We start from the raw sequence: 14,542 nt of genomic DNA, 5'->3' as shown, positions 1-14,542 counted from the left end.
TTTAAATTAAAATTCTGCTCTCAGGGCCTCAGAAGCAGGAGTATTAAATAATGAGTCGTCAGCAGGAGAGCTCTAAGGCCGTGCATTATCTCCGCTGACCACGGAAATCTGGGTGAATCCCCTTAAAAAGGACCTCTGGCACCCCAGCATGCCCTCTGCCCGATTCCGGAGCGGAGCCGCCGTCCGGTTGTCCTGGAGACCCGGAGAGAGTCCCGGGCCTGGCTGAATGCAGAGCACAAACTACAATACCCAGAAGTCCGTGCCGGCGCAGGGCTGCCGACTTTGAGCCAATGACAGCACAGAAGGTGGGCGTGTCCGGCTGCCCGGGCGTCAGGGCGGGACTTCCGGCGTCGCCGTAGTCGACGTCTGTGGTCAATGCCGAGTGCTTCTGCTGCGGCCGTAGACCCGGGCCTCTGGGTGGCAAGGACGAGACCGCCCTCCGAGCCGTTGTTACGAGCCGTGACCGCAGTCTGTGGGGCGGACGGGCTCACGCGGGCTGTCCTCGGCACCCGCCCTGTCTCCTTGCGGCCCCCGGAGGTGCATTTCCCGACCCGGGAGTCTGAGGCTCGGAGTCCAGTCAGTGAGTCCGAGGCGACCTGGCCCGCTGGAGGGGCGGGGTCCGATTGAGTCGGCGGAACCCTCGCGGTTCGCCCGCCTCTCGTGGCCGGGCTCTGCTCACCGGATCCCATGGCGGCGACGGCGCTCGTGGATCTGGAGCAGGTGAGTGGAGAGTCCTTCAAGTTGTTCTGCACGGGGACATAGGGAATGGTGCGCCTGGGACGCTTCGCCTTCACCTTACCTGCTCCTTGAGTGGCGATCACTCCGGCGGACCCATTCCCAGCAATCAGTGGGATGAGGTGGGGAAGGATTTCCAAGGTACAGGGACATTTGTACAGATGCTTGGAGGTAAGGATGAATTGGGAGTGCCCAGGGAACCACAGACCTCCGTATGTCTGGTGGGTACAGTGCGAAGGAGCAAGGAGCAAGCCTGGAATGGCAGGTGGTGGTGGTGGGAGCCCTGGAGGGTGTGGAGCAGAGAAGGGAGATGTTCTGACTCAGGTCTTAACAGGCTGCTTGTGGTTGCAGAGTGGAGAAGAAATTGAAGAGGTTGAGTTGGGCAAGGAGACCAGGAGAGAGGCTACTGCAATAGCCCAAGCGAGTGTTGGTGGTGAGCAGACCAGAGTTGTAGCAGTGGAGGTTAGAAAAGTGGATGGATTTTGTATATGTTTTTTGAAGTGCAGGCAGTCAGGTTTTCTGATGAGAGACGATGCTATCCTGGGATTCTTTGCCTGTCTCTCTGCACTTGAGTTTCTGGGCCCTGGAGGAATTTGTTTCCAGTCCAGAGTCCTCAGTCCAGGCCAGGGGTTAAATGGAGAGATTCCCATTTTTGACATCTAAGGGGAAGAGGACTGGAAGTGTGTATTAGGCCAAGGAACAGGCATATTCTTATGCTTGGAAGTTAGACTGAGTTGAATGCTCAGGGAGCTGCAGGTCTTAAATGTGACTGTTGGTCAAAGTAAGGTATCAGTGGCTAAGAGTTCAAATAGAATTGAGAGGCTATTGCTACTTGCCACGTTTTGCCAAACTGCAGCCCACATTATTCCTGTTAACCCTAGTGAACACCCAGGGCTCTATCTGAGATTCCTCAAATGTTGTACGCACTAAGCTCACTTTTCAGAAACCAAAAACCTTCCAGCGGTTCCTAGGCCAGGTAAATCCTCAAACCCAGAGGTGCCAGCCTCTCCAAGAACATTAACCACTTCCGTCCCCCTATCCCAAGTTGTCGATACCCCTTTTCAACATTAAAAAGTTAGGATGGACATAAGCCAAATATCCCTGAAGATTAGGAAAAGAATCAAAGGAGTTGGAGTTATAATAGAGAAGTTAGGATTTAACTAATGATTATGACCACTGAATCATTATTCTGATATTTCTTTTTAGTCTCCAATGTCTTGGAGCAGCAAGAAGGAAAAACCTGAAATTTTGGAACTGTAACCCATACCAAACTTTGAAATCTGTTCTATAACTACTTGTTAAAATGTATTTTTAAATTTATTGGGGTTTTTTTTGGTAGATATGTTAATATTTCACAACATATGTATATGTATGTTGGGAAGAGAGAGCAGAGGACTGTTGGGAACAGAGAGCAGAGGACAGGAGTCAGGCAGGAGTGGAGCCTGAGGAAATGGTTCTGTCTTCTGAGGGTGGTGACAGCTGTTGAAGATTTGGAGCAGAGGAGAGTAGAGATCTGACTCAGGTCTTAATGGGCTCCCTCTGGCTGCTCTGTGGCAGAGAGTAGGCTGTGGACATAAGGGAGGCTATCATGAACTAGTCCATGTGAATGTTGATGTTGGCTCACCCAGAGGGATAGCTGTGGAGGTGGGAGAAGTGGTTAGATTTTCCTACTTTTTAAGTAGTGTGACTGGATTTTCTGATGTGAAAGGAGAATGAGAAAAAGGGAAGAGTCATGAATGACTGCAAGAATTTTTTTTTTACTTTAACTGGTAGAATTATGGAAGTACCATCAACTAAGATGGAAAAGTTCAGGTAGGTATAAATTTCAGGGGCTATATCAAGAGTTAGATTTTGTTCATATTGAACTTAAACCTTAGTTGAGGCATCCTGCTGCATACGCAGGTTTTGAGTTCTGAAGAAAGGGTCAGGTTGAAGAAGTCCAAAAGGTGGTGGCCAGTGTGTGGATTGGATTAGAGCTGTGGGTTAAATTTGGAGAGCAAATGGTAGCAATGCCATTAGCCAATAAGAAAGGTGAAATTGGGGACTGGATCTCACATTTATAGGCACCTGGGTGGGGGTGGAAGGTGTCACAGACAGTGTGCTGAGCAGCCTGGGTGATGCCATGGAGGTACATAAGATGTGTGTCAAGGGAATCCCAGATGTGAGGAAAGTGTATTGAAAAGTGGAATGTGCACTTTGGGATGGAACTCAGGTCCTCTGGGGAGAAGAGTGAGCTAAAGTTTGAGTGTCTGGTAAGCATGACTTGTACGACACCAGAACTGGCTGGCAGGAGAATATATGGGGACCCTGTATGCCAGATCCTTAGCTTAGATGGCCTCTGTCTGCACTCTGAGTTGGGATCATGGGGAGGAGCATGAGTAGGGGGGTGGAAGTGTAAGTGGATAGTCTAGGGGTCGTGGGAGAGATGCTTCCTGTTGATTCACCTGTCCCCATCACGGCAGGGTGGTATGACCTTCCAGGATGTGTTTGTGTACTTCTCTCGGGAGGAGTGGGGACTCCTTCATGAGGCTCAGAGACGCCTGTATCGTGATGTGATGCTGGAGAACTTTGCACTTGTGGCCTCTCTGGGTAAGTTCCTGTTTTACTTATCTATTGCTATCTGGCAAATGACTCCAAAACTTAATGGTTTCAAACAACAAAAATTTATTATCTCTTGGGTTCGGTGGGTCAAGAATCTGGTCACAGCTTACCTGGGTACTTTAGGCTCATTGTCTCTCATGAAGTTGCAGTCAAGCTATTGACCAGGCTGTGGTCTCATCTGAAGGTCCACCTCAAGAAGAATGCACTTAACAAGCTCACTCACATGGTTATTTGCAAGATTTAGTATCTTGTAGTCTGTTAGACTGTGAGCATTAATTCCTTGCTGGCTTTTGGCCAGAGGCCACTCTCATTTCCTTGTCATGTTGGCCTTTCCTACCATTTTGGAGTGCAGGCAGTCAGGTTTTCTGATGAGAGAAAGTGAGCAAGAGAGAGTGCCCAGAATGGAATCCAATCTATTTGTAACACAATCTTGAAAGGGACATCTAATCATTTTTGCTATATTCTATTCCTTAGAAATGAGTCTCAATTCAGTCTAATGTCAAGGTAGAGACTTGCACAAGAACAGAAATACTGGGAGGTAGAGATCACTGGGAGCCATCTTACAGGTTGGCTTTCACAACCTATCCCACACACTCTGATGTCCTTGGTGGGGTTTTGTTTTCCCTTTTCCCCCAGGGGCAGGGGTCTTTCCCCCAGTCAGATCAATGGGACCTCTTTCCCTTTTAATTCCCTGGAGTAGGTACTGTGGGTAGCAGGGCTGAGCTGTGTGCAATGTCTCCTCACTCTCTGTTGCTCCAAAGCCAATGAGGGAAGGATCAGGGGTTTGCAGTCTGCTCAGTGGATCCTACATATTTAGACAATCCCTGGCCAGGAGCCAAAGCACCTCTGTATACCAGGTCTGTGGCCCTCCTCTAATTGACAGTTCCTGTGTCCTGACTGTAAGGAATTGCAGCTGTCAATATAGGCGATGCTTGTGGAGGCCACAGGGTTGTTCTCTGTGGGGTGAGTCAGCCTGGGCCTTTCCTCACCTTTTCTGCCTTTCCTTGGGATTTTCATCTTCCAGGACAAACATGATTCCAGCCATAGCAAGAGAGTTCCAGAGAGGGCCTGACCCTGCTGAGTGGGAGCTGTGGTGGGGCATCAGGTCAGGACTTGGTTCAAATCATACCCTCACTATTGTTTTGTTGCCAAGGCTAATAACAATTCCTCATTTCTGCCTTTCCTTCCATATTCTTAACACTTGGTCTATTTCTTATTTCTCTGTTATCTTCCATTCTTTGACTGTTCTACCACTTCTCTGGCCCCCAAGTCTCACTTGTTCTCTTCTGTTCTACCTGCAGTGCTCAACAACATTGGCCTACCTTAAATCATCCTTGAAAACCAAGTATTTACTCGTAATCTTATTTTCCTGGGCCTAGATACACTTTCCAACCAGAACTTACGTGGTACCAGCAGCAAGGCCCTGCTGAAACCTGTTTATAGAAGAGTGACCTAGAGACCTCACTTCTACTGCCTGAACTGTACTAATTGTTTTTACCCATTGTGTCAGTTTGCCAGCTGCCGGAATGCGATATCCCAGAACTGGAATGTCTTTTATAAAGAGGGATTTAATAAGTTACAAGTTTATGGTTCTGAGGAAGTAAAAGTATTCAAATTAAGGCACCAACAAGAGGTTACCTTCACTCAAGAAAGGCCAATGGGTCAGGAACCCTTCTGTCAGCTGGGAAGTCATGTGGCTGGCATCTGCTGGTCCTTTCCTCTTGGGCTCCATTGCTTTCAGTCTCTGTCTGTGTTGGGTTTCCTCACTTTGCTTCCCTGGGGTTGGTTTTCATCCCTTGGCTTCCCTTTGCTCTCTCCTGGTTCTGGCTTGCTTAACATTTCTTGGCTTACACACCTCCAAACGTCTGTGTCTCTGTTCTCTGAAGCAACTATTCTCTCAAGCATCTAACATCTGCTCTCTCTGTCGGCTCTGAGGCTTCTGTCACCTCTGTCATTTCTGACTCTCCAAAATGTTTCCTCTTTCAAAAGATTCCAGTAAACTAATCAAGACCCACCTGGAATGGGTAGAGTCACATCTTCATCTAATCAAAAGTTAATGCCTACAGTTAGGTGCACCACATCTCTGTAAAGATAATCTAATTAATCAAAAGATTCCAACCTACAGTGTTGAATCACGATTAAGAGAAAAGGGTGCTCCCACAGGATTGGATAAAGACCAAAACATGGCTTTCCTAAGGTACATAATGCTTTCAAACAGGTACTCTCAGTGTTAGGGTTCCCCCATTCCGTGATCTTTAGAGGCCCAGTGTTGATAATGGACCTTCCCTCTCTATATTAGTTTACCAGGCTGTTTGAGAAATACCACACGATTGGTTGGCTCAAACAATGAGCATTTGTTGATTCATGGTCTTGAGGCTAGAAGTCATCCAAAGTCAAGATTCCAGCAAGACTTGCTCTCTCCTAGAGTCTGTATGTTCTGGTGCTAGCTGCTGGCAATCCTTGGTTTCCTTGGCTTGTATCTCTGCTTCCAGTCATATGGCAATGTCGTCTCCTTTCTTTCAGTCATTGTGACTTCTGATTTCTCTTCAGAAGGTCTCTGGTAATCCAGATTAAGTCCTGGTTCAGTATGTCACCCCTTTGGTAAAAAATAACATTTTCAAAAGATCCTATTTACACTGGGTTCATACCCACTGTAATGCAGATTAAGATTAATCACACTTTTTTGTCAGGGTACATAATGCAACCTACCACATTCTCCTTGACCCCATCCTGTCAGCAATCAACCATCACAAACGCATTTGGATGGGGCTTCTGGTTCCACCAAAGTTAACATGCACTTCACCAGCATTTGTCTGCTTTCAGGTTGTTGGCGTGAAGCAGAGGAAGACAAGGTGTCTTCTAAGCAGGATGTTTCTGTAGAAGGAGTGTCATTCGTCAGTACTCCTGTGTCTGGTCAATTCATCCAGAAGGCCCACCCCTGTGAGATGTGTAACCCAGTCTTGAAAGACATTTTGCACCTTGCTGAACACCAGGGATCATACCCCATGCAGAAACTGTATTTGTGTGGGAGAGATTTCTCATTCAGTGAAAACTTTTACCAGCAACAGAAGCAATATAGTGCAGAGAATCCCTTCAAAGAGAATGGTGGCATGGCCTTATTTGTGAAAGATTGTACAGCTTACATGTCAGAAAGGCCCTGTAAGTCCAGGGAGGAAAGGAGGGACTTCCTGGACAGCTCTGGTCTCTTCCAGTACCAGACCATTGACAATGGGGTGAGCCCATACAAAAGGACTGAGTACAGAGAGTTCTTATCCCACAGCTCCAATGTTGGGCAACACCAGGGAGAATATGCTTGTCAAATGCTTTTCAAGTGCATCTATGGGGAAGATTTCCTGAAGACCTTCACTCTCCTTGACAACCAGATAACTCATTCTGAAGGGAGACCCTTTAGATGCCTAAAATGTGGAAATGCCTTCAAGGAGAAATCAGCTCTTATTAATCATAGAAAAACTCACAATGGAGAAACATCTCATGTGTGCAAGGATTGTGGAAAGGACTTCATTCACCTGTCCCACCTGAGAATGCATCAGAAATTTCACCCTAGAAAAAGATATTACACATGCAGTGAATGTGGAAAGGCCTTCAGTCGCAAAGACACACTTGTTCAGCACCAGAGAATTCACACTGGAGAAAGGTCCTTTGACTGCAGTGAATGTGGAAAAGCCTACAGCAGAAGCTCCCACCTTGTTCAGCACCAGAGAATTCACACTGGAGAAAGGCCTTATAAGTGTGGCGAATGTGGGAAAGCCTTTAGCCGCAAAGACACACTTGTTCAGCATCAGAGATTTCATACTGGAGAAAGGCCTTATGAGTGTAGTGAATGTGGGAAATTCTTTAGCCAAAGCTCCCATCTTATTGAGCATTGGAGAATTCACACTGGGGCAAGGCCTTATGAATGCATTGAATGTGGAAAATTCTTTAGCCATAACTCCAGCCTCATTAAACATCGGAGAGTCCACACAGGAGCAAGGTCTTATGTGTGCAGCAAATGTAGGAAGGCCTTCAGCTGCAAAGATACGCTTGTTCAACACCAGATAATTCACACTGGAGCAAGGCCATATGAGTGCAGGGAATGTGGGAAAGCTTTCAGCCGCAAAGACACACTTGTTCAGCACCAGAAAATCCACACTGGAGAAAGACCTTATGAGTGTGGTGAATGTGGGAAATTCTTTAGCCATAGCTCTAACCTTATTGTGCACCAGAGAATTCACACTGGGGCAAAACCTTATGAGTGCAGTGAATGTGGGAAATGTTTCAGCCACAACTCCAGCCTCATTCTACACCAGAGAGTTCACACTGGAGCAAGACCTTATGTGTGCAGTGACTGTGGGAAAGCCTACATCAGTAGCTCCCACCTTGTTCAACACAAGAAAGTTCACACTGGAGCAAGGCCTTATGAGTGTGGTGAATGTGGAAAATTCTTTAGCCGCAATTCTAGCCTCATTTTGCATCAGAGAGTTCACACTGGAGAAAAGCCTTATGTGTGCAGTGAATGTGGGAAAGCCTACAGCAGAAACTCCCATCTCCTTCGGCACATGAAAGTTCATGCTGCAGAAAGGCCTAATGAGTGCAACAATTTTCATGACCCTTTAGGTGCATCTCTTAAATTTGTTTAGCACCGGAAAGGTCACACTAGAGAAAGACCTTATGAGTACATACAATGTGCTATCTCCTCTTTCAACATAATGGGGCTCACAAAAGAGAAAAGCTTTGTGAGTATCCCTTTTGAGGGGGCCATCAGTCAGCAGATGAATCTTATACATACACCACCACTGAGGAGAGTCCCAGTGAGTACCACATACATGGGAAGCTTTCATGAGGTGAATTGCACTTTACAGACTGCCTGAGGCTGTTGACAGTTATATCACTATCTGTGCCTATGGTGGAATCCGTCTTATTGCTACCAGTGTCAGTGTGTCCCACAGTGTGTGTTAGTCTTCCCAATATGCCCAGGAACGAGAGACCTCTGTGCTCTCTCTTCCTGTTCACTGGAGGGAATCATGAGCGTTCTGAGCCCATTGCAGGGTGGAGGTGGTGTTTGTTCATTTCCTTCCCCATGATTGGTTTCTGAGTGGACATGACCTAGCTCTGACCAAAAGGATCTGAGCTTGGTTCTGCTGGGGGTTTCCACAGATTTCCCTTCTTTATAGGCAGTGTTGATGGCATATGTAAGAACTATGATTTGTGCTGCCTCTATATCACCAAACTTGAAACTGCCTGCCTCATTCTGCCCTGGTTTATACAATGATAAAGGCCTTTTATGTAAGTCTTCACTCTTGGGGGGTTCTGTTCACTGTGTGGAGTGGATTGAGGAAAAAGATTGAGTTTTGGCAGCATGAAGAGGGAACACCTTTTATGGAATCCCCCCCTTTGTGGACATCAGAGGGGACAGAAGTATGGCAGAGAACAGTTTTCAATCTAGCTTAGTCTAATTTGCATGTTACCCAAGGTCTGCTAGGAAAGACTGAAGATGTTTTTGTGCCTAATCCTCTAGCCTCAATGTCAAGATTTCCTGTGAGCCCAGAGCTCATTCTGAGGAGGCAAAAGTTGGCATGACAATCTCCATTGTTTCTGAGAGCAGCACAAGTTGGGCACCTTGTTCCCAGAGAATGTCCCACTTTCCCTGACATTTTTGAGGGATAGCAGTCTCCTGGGAATACATAGGAGCCGGTCTGTTGACATGCAGAATGCAGAAGGCAAGTGTCACTGACTGTAAGATGTACCGGGCAAGATGGGAATCATAGTACAGAATCCTGGGTTCAGAGATGCTGAGATAAACAGAGTGGGGAAGACTGACAAACAAGAGGAGATGTGTCCATTTTGAAGGGGTACCACAAATGTCCATGAAATTATGGTTATATGGATAAGTGTTCAAAAATTCTCAGAACCTGCAAACTTCTCTGTCTACTGTGGTCAAGGTTACTATCAGAGCAAATAATCTAAAGGTTTCTTGATTCCTTTAGCCTCCCTGGGCTTTTGACTTTAAGGCCATCACTGCACAGGCAGAAACCACATGACAGAGAAAAGAGGTATTGTAGTCCAGGGATGGGAATTCTCTCACCCAGCTAGCCTTCCTGGTGTTGGAGGTGGACATGGCCTTCATCGCTCTCCACTTTTTGTTGACGTTGATGTGGTACTTACCCTTATAAATTGTGGAGAGAGGGATATGGTACAGTCAAAATAGTTGGCAGATCTGATTTTCCAAGAAGAATGCTGGATATGGGTTTCTATGTGGAACGTTTTGTTCTCAGCAGTTTTATTGAGGTATGATTGACATGCAATAAACTGCATGTATTTAAAGTAAAATTTGATATGCCTTGGCATAAGTATATACTTACAAAATTATCACCACAATTGAGATAATATACATATCCGACATGCAGAAGATTACTCGTGCCCCTTTATGATCCACTCCTCCTGGTCTTTTTTCACCCCTCTCCTCACAGTTCACAGCAAATCACTGATTTGCTTAACTCAGCATATGTTTTCTAGAATTTTATATAAATGGAGTAATACAGTGTGCATTCTTTGGGGGGCAAGGAAGGATTCTGATTTCACTAAGCATTAATGTTTTGATATTAATCCATGTTATTGCATGCATCAGTATTTCCTTTTTATTGTGACGGAGTATTCCATTGTATGGATTTACCACAATTTAAAAAAATCTTTTGGCTGTTAATGGACATTTTTGGTTGTTTCAGATTTTTGCTATTACAAATAAAGCTGCTGTGAATATTTGCGCAGAAATTGTAAGTGGTTGTATGTTTTGATCTTGGGTACATAGCTGTGAATGGAATGATAGAATCATAGGGTCGGTGAATGTTTTTAAAAGAAAGGAATATTTGTCCTTTCTCATTTATTTAATCATATTGTTTATATCATATGGGTCTGGGATATTTATTCTCTGGGTTATAATTCATTTATTTTATTACTTAGATTAAAACAGATATGGCCCTTGGAACTCTTTCAGATTGGCTCCTATGTCCTTTTGATATGCCCCATCATATTTTTTCCTTCTTCCCTTTTTTTTTTTGTATTTTAGCATATGTTTACTTTGTTGCACTAAAAGATGCTTCAGACTCTTGTATTTACCCTGCCCTAGTCCTAGAATTGCCCATTTCTCCAAAGAACCCTGGTTCCTTTTATTAATAGAGTGAATATTTAGAAATCAAGATTTGTACACTAAGAGTTCATAATTGCTGCTGTGGTGTCACTATTTCTAGGCCTTCTCAGAGGAAAAATAACAAAATATATAAATTTATACTAACGCATATGTACATATATGTCCATAATTCTCTATGTATTAAAATAAATTCATAAGATATTTCTAACTCTAATCCAGTGCCTCAGTATTTATCTAGCCTTTCCCATATCTTATATGTAACTTTCTCTAACTGTGAGATACCTGGATCCTTTTATCTACAAATTTTTACTTACTTTTCAGCCTTATACATGCAAAGTAGTTTTTTAATAGATAACCTGTAACTGTTGGAGAAATGTTTTTACCAGCTGGAGCAAAATGTTGAAGTACATTAGCTTTTTTCTAACATAGAATCTTGTCTCCTGAAAATACACAGGAGTGACCTGTATAACACTTTCTCATTGTTACTTGCATCTTCATAGGAAATTAGAAATGTAAAGCCTTTAGAAATCTAACCAGCCAGAGTGAAGAGGCCTACCAGAGTATCCGAGGCATGCAGTTGAGGTCCCAGAGAGACCACACCGTAGGGCAGTACCGTGTCCTACAGCAAGGCCTTCAAGACTCTTCATGAAGTGTAAAACCAAACAATAGGAAAAACCTGATCTAACAGTGAATTGCTTTGCAGTAAAAAAAACAACACTTCAAAGAAAACCAAAAGCCATACTGCCAATAATGCAGTATCCAACAAGCAGTTGGTTCAGAACTCCAGCTAGGACACAGCTAACTCAGTTCTTGTTTCAAATTCAGTAAAAGCAATACAGTTTCTAAACACTGCATGAACAAAAATGATATTTAATTTGAAAAAATAACGTTAACATTTTAGTAGGTTAATGCTAGATTCAATTTCTTATGCGATGATTAACAATAATAAGATGTCTGCCCCATCACAAGCTAAATTTCTTGAATTTTCTTTTTCAACAGTTTTATTCACACGCCACACAATCCACTCTAAATGTATCATCACTGGCTTTTGGTATATTCACATGGTTATGCATTCACAACCACAATCAATATGAGAACATTCCCATTATTTCCAGGAAAAAAATCCCATTGAATTGTCTAAATCTCTTGTCACAATATCATTTTTATTTGTATGTATATGTGTACATAGCTGTATTTTCATGCATACCTGTGTACACATTTATACAGACACCTAAAATATGAAGAAAATATCCATAGTAGTGAGCTGTTTTGTTTTATTAACTGGCCATGTGTTGAAAATTTAACTCCCTTTGCTTTTCTGCTACTCACCCACCTCTTTGCAGAGACCAGACCTTCACCTAGGCAGTGTTTTGTCTTGATTTTTAACCTGGTACTTTACCCAAAATTTCAGAATCAGAATGCCCTGAATTTTCAAGAGTCCTGACTTAATTAAGCTGCTGCAGTTTTATTTTTGTACATGTGCTTACTAAAACATACCTCAAAGATTTATTGGATTCCAGACATAGCTCTCTATGTCCCCCATTGTATAGCAGCAACTCAATTTCCCCTTGGTAATAGAGAACAATCACCCAAAGCAACAGGGCATTTGCCTTTTTGCCTTTTGAGTAGCTTGAGGAACCCCAACCAACCAAGTAGCCAACTCAACTTCCAATTTAATTGAAAAATGTTTTTCTTCTGATGGAAGCTCTCTTCCCTTAGGAATAAAGTCATCCAACCAGCAGAACTCACAGTTAAGGGTACAGATAGCAGAAATGATGTGAATGGCTTATTAGGTGTAATAATAAGGAGGAGATGGAGTACCAGATTTAGCAAATAATATTTGGCCAAGTTAAATTAGAATCATTTCTAATTTCTTATGCATATACACATTGAGCTAAAAGAAAAATAATGCCTAAGAGATACTTTATTTTAAAAATTGTTCCTTGGCGGGCCGCGGTGGCTCAGCGGGCAAAGTGCTTGCCTGCTATGCCGGAGGACCTCGGTTCGATTCCCGGCCCCAGCCCATGTAACAAAAACGGAGAAACAGAATACAATAAAACAAGAAAATGTTTAAAAATGTTTCCCTTTCTTCCTTCCTTCCTTCCTTCTATCCCTCCTTCCTTCTCTCTGTCTTTCCTTTAAAAAAAAAAAAAAAAAAAAAAAATTGTTCCTTATCTGTAATAATTTACAGGTATCTATTTTACCTACATCTTCCTTCAATTATATTTCCTTGATGATTTGACTTTCCTTAATTGTTCCTTGTTTTGCAAAATTTGCTTATAAAATTGCTTCCAAATTTATAGTCATCATAACTTAACTTCTACGGCATTCACACCCAACTTATTTGTTACTTTGTCCATGTTAACATCATGAGCCAGTATACTTAACATGTTAAGTTAATTCTGAGAATTGCACTTCAAGTTTGATGTATCGAAGTACTTAATTCCATTTTACATGGCATAACTTCCTTTTCCATTCTTAAGGATTGTGCTGGTTTGAAAGTATTACGTACCCCTAGAAAAGCCATGTTTTAATCCTGATCCAATCTTGTGGGAGCAGCTTTGATTTTAATCCTAATTCAATATTGTATGTAGAAGTTTTTGATTAGATTATCTCCACAGAGATGTGGCATGTCCAATTGTAGGTGTGGCCTTTTAATTAGATGGAGATGTGACTCCACCCATTCCAGGTGGGTCTTAACAAGTTTACTGGAATCCTTTGAAAGAGGAAACATTTGGGAGAGAGCCAGAAATGACAGACAGACAGCCACAAGAGCCAACAGAAACCACAGATGCTGACACTTGGAGAAAAGAAACACAAATGTTTGGAGATGCTTGGAGCCCAGCAGGTGTCACCATGAGATATTAAGCAAGCTAGAACCTGGAGAGAGCCAAGGGAAGCCAAAAGATGAAAGCCAGCCCTGGAGAAGGAAAAATGATGAACCCCTACAGGAACAGATGCTGAAAGCAGCAGAGCCCAGGAGCAACAGACCAGCAGATAGCAGCCACATGACTACCCAGCCAACAGAGGTGTTCCTGATCCATTGACCTTCCTTGAGTTAAGGTTTCTTTTACTGGTTGCCTTAGTTTGGACATTTTTATAGGCTTAGAGCTGTAAGCTAGTAATTTATTAAATTCCCCTTTTAAAAAGCCACTCCAGTTCTGGTATATCACATTCCAACACTTCCCAACTAATACAAGGATTATGTTACATCTATTGATTAAAGAATTTTTTCAATATCCACTGACAAATGGAAGTGGACTGAAATTGATATCAGTTTTGCTTCCCTTATTTTCATTACTACAGAGGATGTTTCGCTTGTATTTAGTAACATCCGTATAAAATAAGAGAATTCTTCAAGGAGTAAAATCTATTTCAAAACCTATTCCTAGGGCAGGCCACAGTGGCTCATGCTCGAGACCCAGGTTCGATTCCCGGTAACTGCCCATGCAAAAAAAAAAAAGGTATTCCTAGCAAGTGCTTATCTACTTCAAGTTATAATTTCTTGTCCTTTCCATAATTAATACTATCCCTTTTGAGAACTATCTTTATATAAAGGAATAATTTTTCATCAATTCTTTATTTAACATTCAATAATTTCCTTTGCAACTGAGTACTTCAATTAAATTACATAATTTGTGCTTCTTCCAATTTGTATAACCTATTGCTGAAAGAATGTAATGCCAACAAAATCCTGAAGATCCTCTAATGGCCCACTTCAATTACTTCAATGTCAAAAGAAAAGACACTGGTTACCAGTTGAGCATCTTTATGCCAAATATGGGCAGGAAAGCCAACCCCTTCTATAAAGCCATTCCTTCTTGCTTCAATTTCAAATGAAGATTTTCTGCACCTTTACACAAACATCCACCATAATTAGTATTTGTGTATCTCCAACAAAAGTAATTTTTTCATTAACTCCTAACTCGATAAGACAGTCTCTGCAAAACATATGCTATTTTCCTTAACTCTCATCTGGAAGGGGATGTTTTTGCAAAAGTTTCATGAGAAAGCCTTTTCCATAAGAAAAATATAACACATACAAAGGTGTTGTGATTACTT

At 42.8% G+C, this 14,542-nt stretch overlaps 1 protein-coding gene across 1 annotated transcript; it reads left to right on the top strand.

The window, feature by feature from the left end:
* Positions 1-359: 359 nt before the first annotated feature.
* On the top strand, positions 360-12,381 carry ZNF304 (zinc finger protein 304). The gene is made up of 3 exons (XM_077130571.1): positions 360-720; positions 3,198-3,324; positions 6,160-12,381. The coding sequence occupies exons 1-3, from the start codon at positions 688-690 to the stop codon at positions 7,971-7,973; spliced, it is 1,974 nt and encodes a 657-aa protein (XP_076986686.1). The 5' UTR covers positions 360-687; the 3' UTR covers positions 7,974-12,381.
* Positions 12,382-14,542: the final 2,161 nt, after the last annotated feature.

This window comes from Tamandua tetradactyla, chromosome 16 (assembly GCF_023851605.1).
Source record: "Tamandua tetradactyla isolate mTamTet1 chromosome 16, mTamTet1.pri, whole genome shotgun sequence".
NCBI classification, from domain to species: Eukaryota; Metazoa; Chordata; class Mammalia; order Pilosa; family Myrmecophagidae; genus Tamandua; species Tamandua tetradactyla.
Note: the sequence above shows the minus strand (reverse complement) of the source record. Positions and strands in the feature narration are given on the sequence as shown.

Coding starts and splice junctions, on each gene's coding strand:
- ZNF304 (XM_077130571.1), top strand. CDS start 688: ATGGCGGCGACGGCGCTCGTGGATCTGGAGCAG. Junction 721..3,197: donor CGCTCGTGGATCTGGAGCAG/GTGAGTGGAGAG, acceptor CCATCACGGCAG/GGTGGTATGACCTTCCAGGA. Junction 3,325..6,159: donor TGCACTTGTGGCCTCTCTGG/GTAAGTTCCTGT, acceptor GTCTGCTTTCAG/GTTGTTGGCGTGAAGCAGAG.